The sequence below is a fragment of the Eschrichtius robustus genome, chromosome 19 (assembly GCF_028021215.1).
Source record: "Eschrichtius robustus isolate mEscRob2 chromosome 19, mEscRob2.pri, whole genome shotgun sequence".
Classification (NCBI taxonomy): Eukaryota; Metazoa; Chordata; class Mammalia; order Artiodactyla; family Eschrichtiidae; genus Eschrichtius; species Eschrichtius robustus.
Genome location: NC_090842.1, coordinates 60,899,201 through 60,917,856, shown reverse-complemented (window position 1 = coordinate 60,917,856; position 18,656 = coordinate 60,899,201). Strand labels below are relative to the sequence as shown.

General features: G+C 48.4%; 1 protein-coding gene across 2 annotated transcripts in view; it reads left to right on the top strand.

Annotated features, from left to right (window-relative positions):
- Nucleotides 1–18,656, top strand: part of PRKD2 (protein kinase D2) — a 33,743-nt gene that overhangs the window by 9,863 nt on the left and 5,224 nt on the right. For both annotated transcript variants that reach the window (XM_068528239.1, XM_068528238.1), the window contains exons 5-16: nt 363–517; nt 632–854; nt 2,005–2,082; nt 2,161–2,314; nt 4,919–5,036; nt 5,319–5,396; nt 6,843–7,101; nt 8,632–8,684; nt 8,836–8,908; nt 9,383–9,489; nt 10,390–10,551; nt 14,627–14,725. In XM_068528239.1, coding sequence (XP_068384340.1) covers nt 363–517; nt 632–854; nt 2,005–2,082; nt 2,161–2,314; nt 4,919–5,036; nt 5,319–5,396; nt 6,843–7,101; nt 8,632–8,684; nt 8,836–8,908; nt 9,383–9,489; nt 10,390–10,551; nt 14,627–14,725 — 1,559 coding nt within the window. The remainder of the gene's footprint in view (nt 1–362; nt 518–631; nt 855–2,004; nt 2,083–2,160; nt 2,315–4,918; nt 5,037–5,318; nt 5,397–6,842; nt 7,102–8,631; nt 8,685–8,835; nt 8,909–9,382; nt 9,490–10,389; nt 10,552–14,626; nt 14,726–18,656) is intronic.

Genomic DNA, 18,656 nt, shown 5'->3' with positions numbered 1-18,656 from the left:
CCCAAAACTTTATTCCTTTTTTTTTTTTTTTTTTTGGCTTCACCAAGTGGCTTGTGGGATCTCAGTTCCCCGACTGAACCCGCGCCCTAGGCAGTGAAAGCGCGGAGTCCTAACCACTGGACCGCCAGGGAGTTCCCCAAACCTTTATTCCTGAAGGCTCTCAGCCATTAGCAGTTCTGCCTGAACTGGGTTTTGTAGTTTTCCGCTGATGTTAATTACACTAGGAAGAGGCATCCTGAGGGACCTGCTGTGTTACAGATCTTCAGAAAAGGAGAAGGTGGCGGGGGTGGGGGTGGGGAGCTGAGCTTTAGTGCCCACGTCAGGTGGAGGCTATGTCTCTGACCGTCGAGCGCCCCACACAGGCTGCGGACTGAACTACCACAAACGCTGCGCCTTCAGCATCCCCAACAACTGCAGTGGGGCCCGCAAGCGACGCCTGTCGTCCACGTCTCTGGCCAGTGGCCATTCGGTGCGCCTCGGCACCTCTGAGTCCCTGCTCAGCATGGCTGATGAGCTGGTGAGCGGCTGGGGGAGTGGGGAGGGGTGGGGAGGGGTGGGGGTTGGGGGTTGATGAGGCCCAGGCGCAGGGGCGACGTGCTGAGGTGTCCCTTTCCACCTTGCCATCTGACAGAGCCGTAGCACCACCGAGCTCATCCCTCGCCGCCCCCCGTCCTCGTCCTCCTCATCTTCTGCCTCATCCTACACCGGTCGCCCGATCGAGCTGGACAAGATGCTGCTGTCCAAGGTCAAGGTGCCACACACCTTCCTCATCCACAGCTACACGCGGCCCACCGTCTGCCAGGCTTGCAAGAAACTGCTCAAGGGCCTCTTTCGCCAGGGCCTGCAGTGCAAAGGTCAGCGGGGGCCCCCCACGTTGGGGGGTGGCGAGGGACAGAGTCAGAACACCCCCCATCACACAGACACACTCAGAGGCTGGGCTTGTGGCAGGAAACAAAAATCTCTGTTCCGATCCTTAGAAGCACAGGGCCTTGGAAAGGGAGTGCCCTGAATCCTGAAGTTCTAGAACCTTTGGAATTCTGGAATCCTAGAACCTCAGTCATTAGAAACTTGGAATCCTAGCACCTAAGAAATCTAGAATCATATGATACTTAGCATGGAATTCTAAAACCGTAGACCTTGAGAATTCTTGAATCAGAGAACCTTAGAAACATAAGTTTCAAGAATTCTAGATCATAGGATTCAGCAAAAAGAATCATAGAACTTTAGACTCATAAATATTAGAACTGTCAAATTATAGATTCTCAGAATGTTAGAACTTTAAAACCATAAGAATTGAGAAGAAACTTGGACATCAAACTCTGCAGTCTTAGAAATCTAGAATCATAAGGACCTTAGCAAAATAAGTTTTCATACAATTCCAGGATCTTTGATGTATAGCAGCCCAGAACCTCAGAGTCTTCAAACTTCTCAACCACGCACTGGTTCTCAACCAAGGACAGTTTTGCCCAAGGGGGGATGTTTGGCAATGTCTGGAAACATTTTTGTTTGTCATATGGGGCTGGTGCTACTGGCATCAGGTGGGTAGAGGTCAGGGATGCTGCTAAAAATCCTATGATGTTCAGAACAGTCCGCCACAGCAAGGAATTTTCCAGCCCAAAATGTTCATAGTGCCAAAGGTTGAGAAACCCCGCCCTCAAAAGCCTGAAGTCTAGAATCATAGAGTGTTACATGCGATTACATTCTATAATTGTAGAAATCTAGGGTGATGGATAGTTACACTGTTAGAATTTTAGACCCTTACAGTACTAGGGCTATCAAGCCACAGACACTTCATCTGGCCCTCCTCGATTTAATCAAGCCCCTCCATAGTTGGGGACTGTGGCTTAAAGGAGGGATGACCAGGGAAGGGTCATTTAGCTTTCCTGCCCCAGAAAGCAATAGCAAATTCTTTTGAGACTGGGGGCTAGGGGTCAAGGGTCAACCCTTAGAGGTGACCTCTCTTCCCCCTCCCACCCGTCTCCATGTTCCCTGTCCTCCTACCAGATTGCAAGTTCAACTGTCACAAACGCTGCGCCACCCGAGTCCCTAATGACTGTTTGGGGGAGGCACTCATCAACGGAGGTAAGAGGCTGGGGGCTGAGCGGGAAAGGGCAGCAGGACTGGGTTCCGGAGGCCCCTCTGATGCCCCTGTCCTCCCAGATGTGCCGATGGAGGAGGCCACTGATTTCAGCGAGGCTGACAAGAGCTCCCTCATGGATGAGTCAGATGACTCGGGTTTCGTCCCGGGCTCCCACTCAGAAAATGCTCTCCATGCCAGCGAGGAGGAGGAAGGCGAGGGAGGCAAGGCCCAGAGGTACCCAGGGCCCTCTCCAGCGAAGGCCCTTCTCCGTCCCTACAATGGGTTGACATCACCCCGTTCTTATAAATTTCCCAGGTTCCTGAGGCGAACTTTCTCAAGCATCCAAACTTTATTTTTTTTAACCTAACCTTTTTTCCTGATTTACATTTTTAACAAGTTTTAATGGAAGCCTATTTTAACTTACATTGTTTTTCTTTTATTGAAACTGGTAATACAGTCACTCAAAACGTATATAGTCAACCCCTCCCACTTCCCTGCCTCTCAGCTGCCCAGCCCCTCTCCCCAGAGGATGACAGTGGGATTAGGTTCTGGTGGGTCCTTCCAGAAACAGTCCATATGGCAAAGTGACAGTACAAAGAGTGAGAATATGGACTCTGGAACCAGACTGCTGTATGGCCTTAGGCAAGAGATTAACCTCTCTGGGCCTCAGTTTTCTCATCAGTAAAATGGGGATAAAGTAGTACCTACCTACTGTATAGGGTTGTTGCGAGAATGAAATGAATTAATGTAAATAAAGTATGTGAAACAGTACCTGGTATACAGTAAGTGTTAGTTTAACTCTTATCCCAGAGCCCTAAATCTTAAAAAGGAAGGGATAATATCCATTTTCTTTCAACCATTTTGGCCTTGGATTGATTTGTATGGCCTTAAACAAGTTCCTTCTCCTTTTGGTGCCTCAGTGTTCCCGTCTGTAAAATGGGGAAAGGAAAATATTCCCAACGAACTGACAGGGAGTGGCTTTCTTCTGGCATGGAAGCTCTGAAAAATAATAACTTTTACTTAATTACACATTTTAAATTAGAAATGGAATTAATCTTCAGCTTCACTAGAATGTGAGTTCAAGTGCTCGAGGGCAAGGATATTTATCCGCCTCCCAAGTGTCTAGGACAAGGCCTGGCTTCCTCCATGGATGACTGTTTATCGAGGCGGCAGGAAAGCAGCAGGGCTAAAAGCACAGGGCACTGGAGGCTGAGAGATGGATCCCAGCTCCATCACTTAAACTGCTGGTCCTTTCTCTGCCTGCCTCGGTTTCCTCCTGGGGACTGAGGACATGCCTTACAGAGTGTGCAAATTCTATTTGATCATGCAGGGAAAGTGCTTGCCAGGTTGTAAGTGCTCAGAAAATGGAAAAGGAGTTCTCCCTAGTATTTGAATCTTGAATCTCAAAAGTGGGAAGGGTGAGAGGTGATCCATTTGGAGGTATGAGAAGAAAATATTTGCATTTCCATTTCTCTATTTTTAATCTCATCCTTTGAACCTTTTCACTTTTTTTCATATGTTTTAGAAAAAAATTTTTTAATTGAAGTATGGTTGATTTACAGTGTTGTGTTAGTTTCAAGTGCACAGCAAAGTGATTCAGTATATATATATATATAGAGAGAGAGAGAGAGAGAGAGAGAGAGAGAGGGAAGAATATATGTATTCTTTTTCAGATTCTTTTCCATTTTAGGTTATTATAAGATACTGATAACTGCTATCAAAAATAAAATTAGAAAGGAAATGAGAGGGGATAGAAAATGGGGACAGGCTATCTTACTTAGGGTCGTTAAAGGAGCCCTCTGTGAGGAAATATTGTAGCTTTAAAGAGATCTGAGGGAGGGGAGGGAAGGAGTGGTGTGGAAGGTATCTGGGGGAAGAGGCTACCAAGCAGAGGGAACAGCAAGTGCAAAGGCCCTGAGGTAGAACCAAGAATGTTGCAGGAGTAGCAAGGAACCTGGGATGGCTGAAGCAGGGAGAGTGATGGGAAGAGGATGGGAAGTGAGGCCAGAGGTGGGACGGGTATTCAGGTCACAGTGGTCACCGAGAGTTTCTTACTAGTGCCACCCGGCCCTAGCCACCTGGAACCTCAGAATCCCTTTCTCCCAGGTCTTTCCTGGGAGTGTTTAGTAACAGAATCATAGGCTATCAGAGTTGGACCTTGAAGGACTTGGGAGGGGAGGGCTGTTGGGAGAGGCAGCCTATTTCACAGATGAGGAAACCAAGTCTCAGAGAGGCAAAGAGAAGTGGCCAAGGCCTCTCAAGTCCAGGTCTAGCGCAGGGATCGAGAGGTTGTTGGTTCTGAAGTTGGGCAAGTCACTTAATTTCCCTCAGCCTTCATTTCCTCACTGTCCTAATAGCACGTGCACAGATGAGAGAAATGAGGCACAAGAGAGGTTGAGTCACTTGCCCAATGTCACACAGCTGGCTCCACAATCAATGGGCTCAGTACTAATTAGCACTTATTGGAGGCCCACTGTGTGCCAAGTACTGTGCTAAGCTCCTAAGAAAGGCTTCACTTCTCACAGCAACCCCTTTGGGTGGAGAAACTGAGGCACGAAGTGATTAGGTAATTTGCCAGGCAGCCTGGCTTCGGAACGCAGCCTCTTAATGTGGGCCTCTCAAGAGTCCCCTTCCTCATTATGGGAGGTCTGGAAACCACAAAGGAAAAAAGTGTGGCCAAAAATCCCCCTGGCTGCCCAGAGATGCACCCCATCCCCCCCACCCCCCCCAACCCTCCGCACCCGCACAGGCCCCTACCACCACCTGCCTGCCGCGGCCCCAGGCACTACGGCTATTTTCTGCTTATAACTTCTCACCCTTCCTCTCCCCCACCCTCAGCTCCCTGGGGTACATCCCCCTAATGAGGGTGGTGCAGTCAGTGCGACACACAACACGGAAATCCAGCACGACGCTTCGTGAGGGTTGGGTGGTTCATTACAGCAACAAGGACACGCTGGTGAGTGGGTGGGGCGGGGCCAGGTGGGTGGGGCTAGAGTTGGGGAGGGCGGGGTTTGAGGGGGCGGAGCTGGTTGGGGTTTGGAGTGGGCGGGGTCATGCTGAAGGCTGAGATAGAATTAGAGGGGTGGCTATAGGGATGAAGGGGGAGGGACAGGATCTAGGGGAGGGGCGGGACTAAGGGAAGGTCAGGGGCGGGGCGGGGGTTGGCTGGGATTAGAGTCAGAGCCCTAGCAGCATGGGGGGCAGACAACCTCAGTCTCTCAAGCACCTCTCCCAACAGAGGAAGCGACACTATTGGCGCCTGGATTGCAAGTGCATCACGCTCTTCCAGAACAACACGACCAACAGATACTACAAGGTGGGCCTTCTGGCTCCCAGATCCCCCAGACCTCTCCTCTTTGTCCGCTATCTTCTCCCCTCCTCTCCCAGTTGCTTCAGGCAAACACCTGCGAATCACACTCTCTGCCCACGCCCTGCTTGCCCGCTTCCATCCCATCAGCAAGTGTCGCCCACCTGGACGCCCTCCCCCGTGTTTGATCTCAGCTCCATCACTTTCCAGCTAGGGGATCCTGGCAAGTTACCTCACCTCTCTGCACCCCACGTGTCTCACCTGTAAAAGGCCTCAAGGAATAGTCCTCGCCTCAGGGCTGATGCCAGAATTCAGAGAGATAACCTACGTGGAGCAATTAGTTTAGGGCCAGGCGTACGTGAAGCTCCGTTAAACTCCCAGTAACTATAAGTGTGTTATCATTATAACTTTATAATTAATTTATTGAATTCTTTCTTTGTATTCATTCATCACCGCCTCCCATGCCAGCGCTGCATTCCAGCCAGTCTCCTCCGCGGTCCTTCTTCTGCCCTTGTCCTCAGTCTTCTCCCACGCAGCAGCCAGAGGAGTCCATTGAAAGCATCACAACCTTCCAGCGGCTCCCACTGCCCTTGGAATAAAACCCAGACACCTCGCTGTTTACCTGCTCTGGAGGATCTTCCTTACCCTTCCCATGGCTGCTTCCTTCTTATCCTTCCCGTCTTCCTCAAGCCACGCCATCTAAAATACCATCCCCACCACAACGTCTCTGTCTCCTGGTTTTATTGGCTACATAAGTCTGTCTCCCCTTCTCACCCTTTCCTTCTTTTCTTCCTCCCTTCCTTTGTCTTTCAACATTTTTCAAAGCACACTCTTTTTCCTCCCCATAGACCCTGCACCCTCTCTCCTCCCAGGGCCCCCTCTGCCTCCTTCCTGGTCTCCTATGTCAGTCCCATCCTCTCCGATCCACCCTCCACACACAGGCAGAGAGAACTGCTCCCCGCCTTGCCCTAAACCCTTCTGTGGCTCCCCAAGGCCCTGGAGACAAAGCTCAGGCTCCTCCCTGTGGCCCATGAGGCCCTGCAGGCCTGGCCCTAGCCCGATTTCATTTATTTATTTATTTATTTATTTATTTATTTATTTATTTATTTATATTTTTATCCTTTATTAATTCATCAAACGTGGCATGCCTACTGTGTGCCAGGCACCATCCATGTAATGGGGATATGGCATGTTCCTTGAACACAAGCCTTTTCTACCTCAGGGCCTTTGCACATGCTCCACCCCCTCCCCCACCCCATTTCGCCACCAGCTGGCCTCTTCTTACCTTTCCGATCTCTGCTTCAATGTAACTTCCACCAGGAGGCCTTTCCTGACCACTCCATGCAAACCAGCCCCTTCTGCAATGACACTGGGTTCTGTGTGCTCATCTGAGTAAGTGGAGAGCCCCAGGGTCAGCCTGGAGCCCTAACGGATGCTGGTTCTGTGTCCGGCCAGGAAATTCCACTGTCTGAAATCCTCGCCGTGGAGCCTGCCCAGAACTTCAGCCTTGTGCCGCCAGGCACCAACCCACACTGCTTCGAGATTGTCACTGCCAACACCACCTACTTTGTGGGCGAGACCCCTGGCGGGGCCCCAGGGGGGCCCAGCGGGCAGGGGGCCGAGACTGCCCGGGGCTGGGAAACAGCCATCCGCCAGGCCCTGATGCCTGTCATCCTCCAGGATGCACCCAGTGCCCCAGGCCATGCGCCCCACAGTAAGTCCCCCGCCCCGGGTCCCTGGGAGGATGGGTCTTGGAGGGCTTGGGTGGGATCCTGGAGAAGGGAAGAGCCAGGGAATGTCAGAGTGGAGAATGTGGCTTCTGGACTCAGCAGGCCTGGGTCTAAATCATTAAGGCCTGGACCTAACGTACAGTCTTGGGCATGTTACTTTCCCTTTCTGAGTCTTTTCCCAGGGGTGCCAACTCCTCCAAACTGTGAGTTCAGGCTTTTTAATTCATGCTCCTTTGTGCCTGGCCTGTGCTGGATAATGCTGGGGGCACCGCTATGGCCAAGACAGCCCAGGACCTGCCTTCCTGGAGCTCATAGTCCAGTAAGGAAGACAGACCTGTTCCCAGACAGTGGTGACTCAGAGTGGGCAGGGCTGGGATAGGGGAGCCAGAGGGCTGTGGGAGCTCAGAGGGGGTGACTAAGCCAGCCTGGGTGTCCCGGAGGGCTTCCTGAAGGAGGCAACATCTGAGCTAAGACCTGGAAGTTGAAGAGGGGTGAAATGAAGGGAAAGGAAGTGGGAGATCCTTTCACGCAGAGGCAAAGGATGATCAGGGAGTCCCAGGTTCCCGCCTTAGGGAGCTCATAGTCCGGGGTGAGTAACAGACATTCATCAGATCATCCTGGATGAAAGACAAGTGGGACGTAGAACATGTGCTAAAGGAACCTGCCACGGCCCCAGGAGTAACATTTGAGCTGAGACTGAGAGATGAGGAGGATTTAACTAAGTCCACAATGAGGGAAGGAGCATTCCTGGCAGAGGAAACAGCAAATGCAAAGGCCCAGAGATAGGAGAGAACTTGCTGTATCGGAGGCCCAGCAAGGAGGCCAGCATGTCGGGAATACACACAACAGGAAGGGAGGAGATGAAGTCAAAGAGGCAGAGGGACCAAACTCTGCTTGTTAGGCCATTTAAGGGCCTTGGCCTTCCTCTTCAGGGCACTGGGGGGGCCATGGCAGGGTTTTGAGCAGGGGAAGGACAGAGTCAGGTTTGTGCTTCAGCAAGATCCCTCTGGCTTCCTTATGGAGGGCAAATAGGAAAGGGCGGAACGGGGCAGGGAGACCAGGGAGGAGGCTGAGGGGCGAGGGCCAGATGTTCCTCAGGGAGGGGACAGATGTTCAAATGGCAGAAGGATCAAGACTTTGGAAATGTCTGACCTTGGTTGGATTAGTAGTGGGGCAAATGCAGGGGAAGATGCCGGAGTCAGTTTGGAGTTTCCCACTGAGCCTCAGTTGCCTCCTCTGTAAAATGGGATCATCACTTGGTGCTGAGATCACAGAGTGAAATGCTCCGTGAACTCATTCATGGCATCACTTTTTGAGCTCCTGTCTCATTTCCTCCTCTCACTGGCCCTAGGAGAGAGGTCTTTTTATTGTTTCCATTCTTCCAGAGGAGGAAACTGAGGTTCTTAGTGGACAAGTCAGTCAGTAGCCTGACTACTGGCTCCAGAGGGTAGAGTTATGGGTGAACGTGATCTTGAGCCTGGGGTCCCCTCACCTCCGCCTCCCCCTCTCCCCAGGACAAGCTTCTCTGAGCATCTCTGTGTCTAACAGCCAGATCCAAGAGAATGTGGTGAGACCCTGCCCACATCCCACAGCCCCAAGGATGTGTTCCCCCTCCCCCTCCCCCTCCCAAACAGCCTCCCAGTTCTCCCACCCTCCTAGTCTCCTTGACCTCCCCATCTCCATTTGCACCCCTCACCCTCCCTGTCCCCACCCTGCAGGACATTGCCACTGTCTACCAGATCTTCCCGGATGAGGTGTTGGGCTCGGGCCAGTTTGGAGTGGTCTATGGCGGTAAGGATGCTTCAAGAGCTGACCCAGAAAGGGGTCTTGAGCTCAGACCTTCCCTTTGATTGCCTGCATGCTCACCACTTTTTCTAGTTGATTAGAAAGCTAGATCCTGGGGGCAGATGGTTGCAGGCTCACCTTTTCTCACTGGGAAAGGCCAATGACTTTCTCCCGTTATTAATAGGGAAGGTAAATTCTACGCTGATTGGCCACAGAGCTAGATGCTAGATTCTGATTGGTTATAAGTCTAGTTTCCCATGTTATAGATTCCCCTCCTCGGAGTTCTGTCTTTACTTTCCATCTTTATTCCCAGGGCCCCCCACCCCTCGCATCTCTCCTGGGGACCCCTCAGAGCCCCCATGATGGCCTTTCATCCACCTCTGCCCAACTCCGGCTGGGTCTCTCTGGTGGGGGCTTCCTCTTGCCAGGACTGGAAGGTCCTGCTCCCCTCATCCCCCATCTCCCCTACCCCCTGCCCAGGAAAGCACCGGAAGACAGGCCGGGACGTGGCAGTAAAGGTCATCGACAAACTGCGTTTCCCCACCAAGCAGGAGAGCCAACTCCGGAACGAAGTGGCCATTCTGCAGGTGACCCCTGAGATCTATGGCCCAGCTCTGCCCCCCTCCCCACCCAGGAAGGGCCCTTCCCTTCCCACTTCCTCCTTTGTCCCCTTCCCACTTCCTCCTTTGCCCCCTTCCCACTTCCTCCAGTCTGGGGATAGTCAGGGAAGGCTTCCTAGCGGAGGCACCATGCATGTTGAGACTGAAGGGGTAGAGAAGGTATTCTGAGCAGAGGGACCAACCCGTGAAAAGGTCCAGAGGTGAGAGGGAACACGAAGCCTTCTAGGAACTTGAAGGAGTTCAAGGTTACTAGATGGTTTATGTGAAGAAAGGTGGTGGGTGGTGAGGTTAGTGGGGAGGCTGGGGGTCACACCCTATGGGCTTTCTCCCGAGGGTGCTGGGGAGCCATGGAAGGATTTTGAGCAAGGAAGGGACAGGGTCAGATGTGCACTTTCGAAAGATCCCTCTGGCTGCTATTGGAGGGTAGGGGGAAAGGGTGTGGGGCTGGAACCTGGACCCCAGGGAGGAGGCTGGGTGGGGACCTGGGTGGGAGAGATGGGGTTCAGCTAGGCAAGGGCTGGGGAAGGGAAGGAGGGCAGGGATTTAAAAAATACAGATGTACAAAGCTCCTTCCCATTTCTCCACGCTCCCCTTCTCTTGTTCCCGCAACCCTGGACCTTCACCAGAATTTCATGATGTAAAGATCCTTCTGGACACTTGGTGGCGCTGGAGGGGTGGTTCTGTCTGGGGCTGTGGAAGCCCTTTCCCCTCCCCCAGTGGCACCCCCAGGGAAGGAACAGCCGACCCTCCGGGGATATCTGTCTTGTTTGTCGTCTGCCTGCTCCTATGGCTTGCCCTCTGGGGTCCCAAGTTTGCGGGTGACCTGGGTTCTGACCCCCGCCCCGCCCCCCACCCCACCCACCCCAGAGTCTGCGGCACCCGGGGATTGTCAACCTGGAGTGTATGTTCGAGACCCCGGAGAAGGTATTTGTGGTGATGGAGAAGCTGCACGGGGACATGCTGGAGATGATCCTTTCCAGCGAGAAGGGCCGGCTGCCTGAGCGCCTCACCAAGTTCCTCATCACCCAGGTGCGCCTGCCCCGCCCACTGCCCCGCCCAACGCCAGCCTCCCCGCCCCGGCTCCCCACCTGCCCTGCAAGACGCACATGTGCCCTGTGCCCCCAAAGGGCAGGCAGACCTTGGGTGGGAGTCATAACAGCGAGTAATAGAAAATATAATAATAGAGTAATAATAACAATCATAGAAAAAGTATTAGAGTGATCATTTTAAAATTATAATAGATTATAATAGAACAGTTAATAGAATAATAATAATAGAGTAATAACAATAGAAACATAATAGGATAATAAGTAGAAAATAATAGAGTGGTAATAATAATAACTATTATTATAGAAAAGTAATAAATGATTATTATTTTATATTTTTTATTACTTTATATAATGAGTCAGGTTCACTGGGCCTGACTTTATTCATGAAGAAAAAAGGAAGGGGAGAGAGGCCTTTCTCTGAGGAGCTCATTCATTCATTCATTTATTAAGTGGTTCAACAAACACTGCCTGAACCCCTGTGCCTGGCCATACTGGGCGGTGTGAGGACACGGTGGTGACCAAAATAGCCCCAGCCCTGGAGAGTAATCACCCAGAGTGGGCAGGGCTGGGACGGGGGATGCTGATAATGAGGGTGATAAATAATGTGGTCACTAAACTTTATTGAGCACTTAATCTGTGCCAGGCACTGTTCTAGTTCATTTAATCTTCGTAGCAACCTATGTGGTAGTGGTTATTATTACTCCCATTTTACTGAGGCTCAGAGACTTTATAAGTAACTTGCCCAGGGTCACACAGCTGGTGGGATTTAAACCTAGGAGCTGTGCTTTTCCTGAGTAAAGTCAAACTAATCTGTGTTATTTGTGTGTGTGCGCACGTGCACAAGTGCATGCATTTTAATTGATTTCACATATATAACGCTACGTTGTTCTGCTTCTTACTTTCTTCACTTTAACAGTGCTTCTGGAAGACTGTTCTGTTTCAGTGTGTAGTTAGCAGAACTGCCTCTTTTTCTTAATTGCGTCCCATGACGGATATTACCAAATTCCCCAGTTACTGAGCATGTAGTTGGTTTCACTATTCCACTACTGCAAACAACATCCTGTGAACATTTGTCTACAGACATCGACAGGTTCTGGTGGCAGAATTTCAATAGAATACGTTTCGAAGAGTAGACTCCCGAGCCCAGGGAAATGTGCTTTAAATTTTTAAAAAAGATGTTGCCCTGTTATTCTCTAAAACCTCTTTCTTTTTTTTTTTTTTTTTTTAATAAATTTATTTATTTTTGGCTGCGTTGGGTCTTCATTGCTGCGTGCAGGCTTCTCATTGCGGTGGCTTCTCTTGCTGCAGAGCTCTAGGCTCTAGGCGCACGGGCTTCAGTAGTTGTGGTGCATGGGCTTAGTTGCACCGTGGCATGTAGGATCTTCCTGGACCAGGGATCAAACCCACGTCCCCTGCACTGGCAGGCAGATTCTGAACCACTGTGCCACCAGGGAAGTCCTCTAAAACCTCCTTCAATCTTTGTTCTCACCAACAAAGTTTGAGGGTGTCTATTTTCTCACTCCTTACTAACTGTGGGTAGTATAATCACCAGGTTTTTTCTTTGTTTGTTTGTTTGTTTGCCATGCTGCATGGCTTGCAGGATCTTAGTTCCCCAACCAGGGATTGAACCCAGGCCACAGCAGTAAAAACACCGAGTCCTAACCACTGGACAGCCAGGGAATTCCCAATATAATCACCAGTCTTTTTTTTTTTTTTAATTTTATTTATTTGTTTTTGGCTGCATTGGGTCTTCATTGCCGCGGGTGGGCTTTCTCTAGTTGTGGCGAGTGGGGGCTACTCTTCCTGGCGGTACGTGGGCTTATCATTGCAGTGGCTTCTCTTGTTGCTTAGCACGGGCTCTAGGTACGCAGGTATCAGTTGCTGTGGCACGTGAGCTCAGTAGTTGTGGCGAGTGGGCTCTAGAGTGCAGGCCCAGTAGTTGTGGTGCACTGGCTTAGTTGCTCTGCGGCATGTGGGATCTTCCTGGACCAGGGCTTGAACCCATGTCCCCTGCATTGGCAGGCAGGCTCATAACCACTGTGCCACCAGGGAAGCCCAATCACCAGTTTTAAAGGTGGAAAAATAATACTTCACGTGGCTTCATTTGCTGGTTTAAAAATTATGGGTGAAGTTGAGCATATTTTCACATGTTTATTGACCTGTGCTTTATGCACTCTTTGCCCATTTTTCAATTGGATTATTCTTATTGAATTGTAAGAGCTCTTTGTATATGAAGGACCCTGGATCTTTGCTGCTTGTGTTGTACCCGTCTCTAATCCCAGTATTTCTTTTCCTCTTTATTTTGTTCATGGTGTTTACTTTCATTTTCTGGGTTTCACAGCCTTCCTAGAAAGATCTTCCCACCTGGCTGGTTCCACACCTGATTCTGGGACATGTTCTCTGTTGGTTGCAAAGTCCCCTGTGCTGGCTTCCTTTCCCCAGGCCCAGCACTCTTGCTCTCCCAAGCTGTGTGCCTTTGTCAGGCTGGCTTGCAGGGTGGGGATAGAAACCCACTGAGGCAGGCTCATCCAGACTTCAGGTGGGGAGAGGAAACTGCCTGCCTTCAGCAACTGAGGCAGTTTCTCTTTCTGGTCTTTCATCTCTTCCTCTCTTTTTGCCTGTGCTCTTCTCTCTCTTTCTCTTTCCCTTTGCAGATTTCTGCTTTTTGCCTCTTGCCTGCCCCACCCCAAGTCCTGTGCTAAGCCCTATACCTCATGAACTTATAGGCTTCACAACCACCTTTGAGGTAGGTATTACTATAATCCACATCTTACAGATGAGGAAACTGAGGTGGAGGGAGGTTCCTAGGTCTTGCCCAGGGTCACACAGCTACAAGGTCACATCGCTAGGTAGCAATCTGGCCAAGGTTTGAACCTGGGTCTGTCTAGCTTCCAATCTGCCCTTTTTGTTCACCACATTTACTAGGGGTTGGAAAAATCAAAAAACTGAAGATCTGTAGAAGAGGATGTCCATATACATCTTTGGATCTCAGTCTCCCTGTCTGTAGAATGAGGAGCTCGGACCTCAGCAGTAGCTTTCAAATAGCATTTCCGTACTCGAAAATCATCCAGCAAAAACAATGAGAAAAATACAAATACTTCAGTTCTAAGATATAGATTACAACTTCATGCTTATATCACTCTGTACTTCCAGTGTATTTGGCATTTTGTTTGGGTTACCTAGAATCAAGGAAAATCATGGCTCCCATAGATTAGTGGTAACAAATGGTAACAGTTTTGTGTTTTTGTTTTTTTTTAAGTCAGCTCACCTTGCCATCATAGAATACTCTTGAATTAATAGATATAGCAGGAAAAGTTTTCTTTGAAACACTCACAGGAATATGTCTGCTAACAGACCACCACAAGAATAATAACTAAAAACAGCAACAATAATAATAGCTCACATGGAGTGCTTGCTCTGTGCCAGACACTGCCCTAAGCACTCTATATGCCTCAACTCACTTAAAGCTCACAGCAACCCATGAGGATGGGTACTGCTATTACCCCCATTTTACAGGTGAGAAAACTGAGACCCAGAGAGGTTAAGAGACTTGCCCTAGGCAACAGGCTAGTAAGTGTGGAGCCAGGTTTGCTACCTTAGTAGGCTGGCTCTACAATCCCCCCACCTCTTAAAGGTGTTACGTTTAATTTATAACATGTCATATTGGTATTGTTTGTATTGTTTCCATTTTTTTAATGGCTGAAAAATATCTTTTAAAAAATGGAATCACACAATAGTACCTCCTTGAAAACCACTGCTTTATTCATAGCACTTTTTCATCATGATCCACATGCCAAAGTGTCTCAGGAGCTTCCCAAATCTCTGCTCCAGTTCAGCCTTCCTAGAATTATATGTCGAACTCCTATCTCTGACGGAAATGGTTCTGGGGTTCTGAAATTCTTCGTTGGTGCTCCAGTGCCTCCCCTAGTCCTGGGGGGCATCTTTAGGGGTACAGAGTGGGGCATGGATGGGGTTTGGAGGGCTGGCTGCTGAGGGCAGAATCTTGGGGCAGGGACCTTTCTAACTTTCTTACTGGCTCCATTGCCTCCCCTCAGATCCTGGTGGCTTTGAGACACCTTCACTTCAAGAATATCGTCCACTGTGACTTGAAACCGGAAAATGTGTTGCTGGCGTCAGCGGACCCATTTCCTCAGGTCAGACATGTCTCCTGATTTGGGGAAGTCCATCCAATACTGGTGGTGGGTGGGGATTGTATTAATCAAGATAATTAATCAGACACAGAGACCCAAGATAATGGCCTAAATGAGATAGAGGCTTGTTTCTCACTCGTGTAGGGTCCAGCATAAGCATTTTGAGGGTGAAAAAGCAGTTCCATGGTGTTGGAACCACAGCTCCTGCTGTCTTGTTCTGGCCTCTCTATGGTGTTGCCTGGTCTTCATGGTCCATGATGTGCTGCTGCCGTGCCCCCAGCTGTAAAAAGATAATGGGGGTGGAGGAAGGGAGGAAAGAAACAGGGTAGAAGAAATACAAGGGGATACACCCCTTACCCTCCCTAAGGCAATACTTTGAAGTTGCATGGGGCACTTCTCACATCCCATTGACTGGAACTTTATCACGTGGTCGTGGCTGGCTGCAAAGGGAACTGGGAAATGTAGTTTTCATTCTCGGTGGCCATGTGGCTCATTAGAAATTCAGGATTTTTATTAAGGGGAGAAGCAGAGAACAGATATCAGAGGGGGGGCCACTGGTAATTTCTTCTGTGGGTCTCTTAGGAAAACAGGTTTTTTTTGTTTTTTGTTTTGGTTTTTTTGTTTTTTAAGGCCCAAGAAATGTATTTATTTTGAAACCCAAATATAGTAATGCCTAATTAACTTCTCAAGTTTAAAATCAGCTAAGCAAAGAAGATCTAGACAGATAAATGAGAAATATTTTAAAATTCTTACGTCCATTATTTGTATTCTTATAAATTCTGAGCTCCCCAAAACAGGTTCTTTTTTTTTTTTTTTTTTTTTTTAACATCTTTATTGGAGTGTAATTGCTTTACAATGGTGTGTTAGTTTCTGCTTTATAACAAAGTGAATCAATTATACGTATACATATGTTCCCATATCTCTTCCCTCTTGCGTCTCCCTCCCTCCCACCCTCCCTATCCCACCCCTCTAGGTGGTCACAAAGCACCGAGCTGATCTCCCTGTGCTATGCGGCTGCTTCCCACTAGCTATCTATTTTACGTTCGGTAGTGTATATATGTCCATGCCACTCTCTCACTTTGTCACAGCTTACCCTTCCCCCTCCCCAGGAAAACAGTTTTGATGAGCCTCTGACTAGTGGATGAGAACCCCCTTGGGGCAGAACCAGATTAAGCAGGAGTGATGATTATAACAGCTACAGTTGATTGTGTGCCTACTGTGTTTAAGGGCCTTTAGTTACAGGTTCTCATTTAGCCCTTCCATATCCCTGTGAAGCTTTTGCTTTATTATCTATGTTTTGTGATTATTTCATTTCATTTTAAAAGTTCATTTTGGTCACCAACTAAAAATTACTGTGTGCCTACTTTGTGCCAGGCTCCATGCTGGGGCATTAGGAACTGTGGTAAGTAGAGACAGCCCCATCTCTATGCGCACTGGTTTACAGCCGGGGGGCGGGGGGGGGGGTGATTTTGCCCCCCGGGGGACATTTGACAATGTTGGAGACATTTTTGGTTGTCACAGCTGTTTGGGGGGGGCAGTTGCTACTGGCATCTAAACACCCTACCGTGCCAGGACAACCTCATAACAAAGGATTATCTTTCCCTAATGTCAATAGTGCAGTGAATGAGAAACTCTGACTTCGAGCAGTAATATCCACTAGAAATATAATGTGAACCATATGTGTAATTTTACATTTTCCAGTAGCCACATTTTAAACAGTGAAAAGAAACTGGTGAAATTAACTTTAATAATTATTCTAGTATATCCAAATATGACAATTTCAACATGTAATCAGCATAAACATTATTGAGGTTTTTTTAATTAAAAAAAATTTTATTTATTTATTTATTTATTTATTTATTGGTTTGTTTGGCTGCGCCGGGTCTTAGTTGTGGCATGCGGGATCTTTAGTTGCAGCATGTGGGATCTAGTTCCCTGACCAGGGATCGAACCTATGTCCCCTGCACTGGGTGCATGGAGTCTTAGCCACTGGACCACCAGGGAAGTCCCAGCATAAACATTATTAATGAAATATTCTTTCTTTTTGTACTGTCTTCCAAATCCGGTGTGTATTTTACACTTACAGCACATCTCAATTCAGATATTAAATTTCTATCAGAAATACTCAGTTTTGTACTTAGATTTCATAAAATTAACTGTTGGGAAAGTAGATTGACACACCCAAGTTGTTCCAAGCATATTTAAAAGTTTTCCAATAACAAAATCTAGAATCCCTTTTTATTTTTATTTTATTTTTTATTTTATTTTTTATTTTTGGCCGTACCGCACGGCACGTGAGATCTTAGTTCCCCAGCCAGGGATCAGACCCATGCCCCCTGCAGTGGAAGTGCGGATTCTTAACCACTGGACTGCCAGGGAAGTCCCTAGGATCCCTTTTTAAATATAAATTAATTAAAATTAAATAGAAAGTAGTTCCTCAGTTGCACTTGCCACATTCAAGTGCTCAGCAGCCACGTGTGGCCAGTGGCCACCATATTGGACAGCAAAGATCATAGAGGGAAGAGCAAATGTTGATCAAATTGTCACAAAGATGTAATTATATCTGTGCTGAGTTCCGTGACACAGTTCTATGAGCTCACATAACTGTATAGCCCAGTGGAGAGTCAGAGAAAACCTATCTGAAGAAAGAGTAGTTTTCTGGGGGGGACAAGTGTTCTAGGCAGCTGGAACAGCCTGTGCAAAGGCCCTGTGGTGGAAAGATCTGTACTTTTGTTTTTTTAACAGCTTTATTGAGATATAATGCATATGCTATACAATTCACCAATTTAAAGTATACAATTCAGTGGCTTTTAATGTATTCAGAGTTGTGCAACCATCACCACAATCAATTTTGGAATATTTTCACCACCACAAAAGAAACCTCATACCTCTTAGCCAACATCCTTCAATCCCACCATCCCCCCAACCCACAACCACTAATCTGCTTTCCATGGATTTGTCTGTTCTGGGCATTGCATATAAATGGAATTAAATATATGGAATATACAATAATATAATATGTGGTCTTTGTGACTGGCTTCTTTCACTTAGTTAATGTTTTCAAGGTTCATTTATGTTGTAGCATGTGTCAGTACTTCACTTCTTTTTGTGGCCATATAATATTCCATTGTAAGATAGGTAGAAAAGGGTGGATCTGAGAAAAGGAGAAGATTATAAGGTCTGTCAAAAGGGCAAAGGATCTTAGGAAAGGGTGGTATGGCTGTCACATTGAGATTTGGGTCAGGGGTTGCGGTGTGGCTGTTTTTGAAGGCAGCAGAGGCTCAGGGCAATAGTCAGCCAGAGAAGGGTTTTGAGTAGGGGAGGGACAGTATGTGAATAGAGGTAGCAGCTGCCCATGCACTGGTAAGCAGCAGACAGGACCTTGAACCCAGATCTTGCTGGCTCTAAAGCCTGTCCATGACCCTAGACTGCCCCCAACAAGGGCAAGGTAAGTTCTCACCTGTTTACCGTCTGGATACCATCGTCAGCGATTTACATGTTCGGTCCCATTAAATCCCCAGGGAAGCCTGAGCGGTAGCTGCTGTTAACATTCTCAATCCAGAGGATAAAACCCGGGCTGGGAGAAGTTAGGTCCCTCCGCTGAGATCATCGAGGCTCGAGGCTCGCTCTATGCCTGCCGCTGCTCCTAACACTTTCCATATATTTCAATTCATACACCCTACCCTTTAAGTAGGAACTGTTAGCATCTCCACTGTGCAAAAGAGGAAACAGAGGCACGAGGAGGTTGAGACCTGCTCGATGTGACAGAGGTATAGTGGCAGGCAGCCTTTATGGACCCCCTCACTGCATGCCGGGCATTTATTGTCCTGTGAGCTTTAGATGGATGAACTCATGTAATCCTCACGACAGCCCTTTGATGTAGGCGTTGGTACGCTCCTCCTCCTCCTCCTCCTCCTCCTCCTCCTCCTCCTCC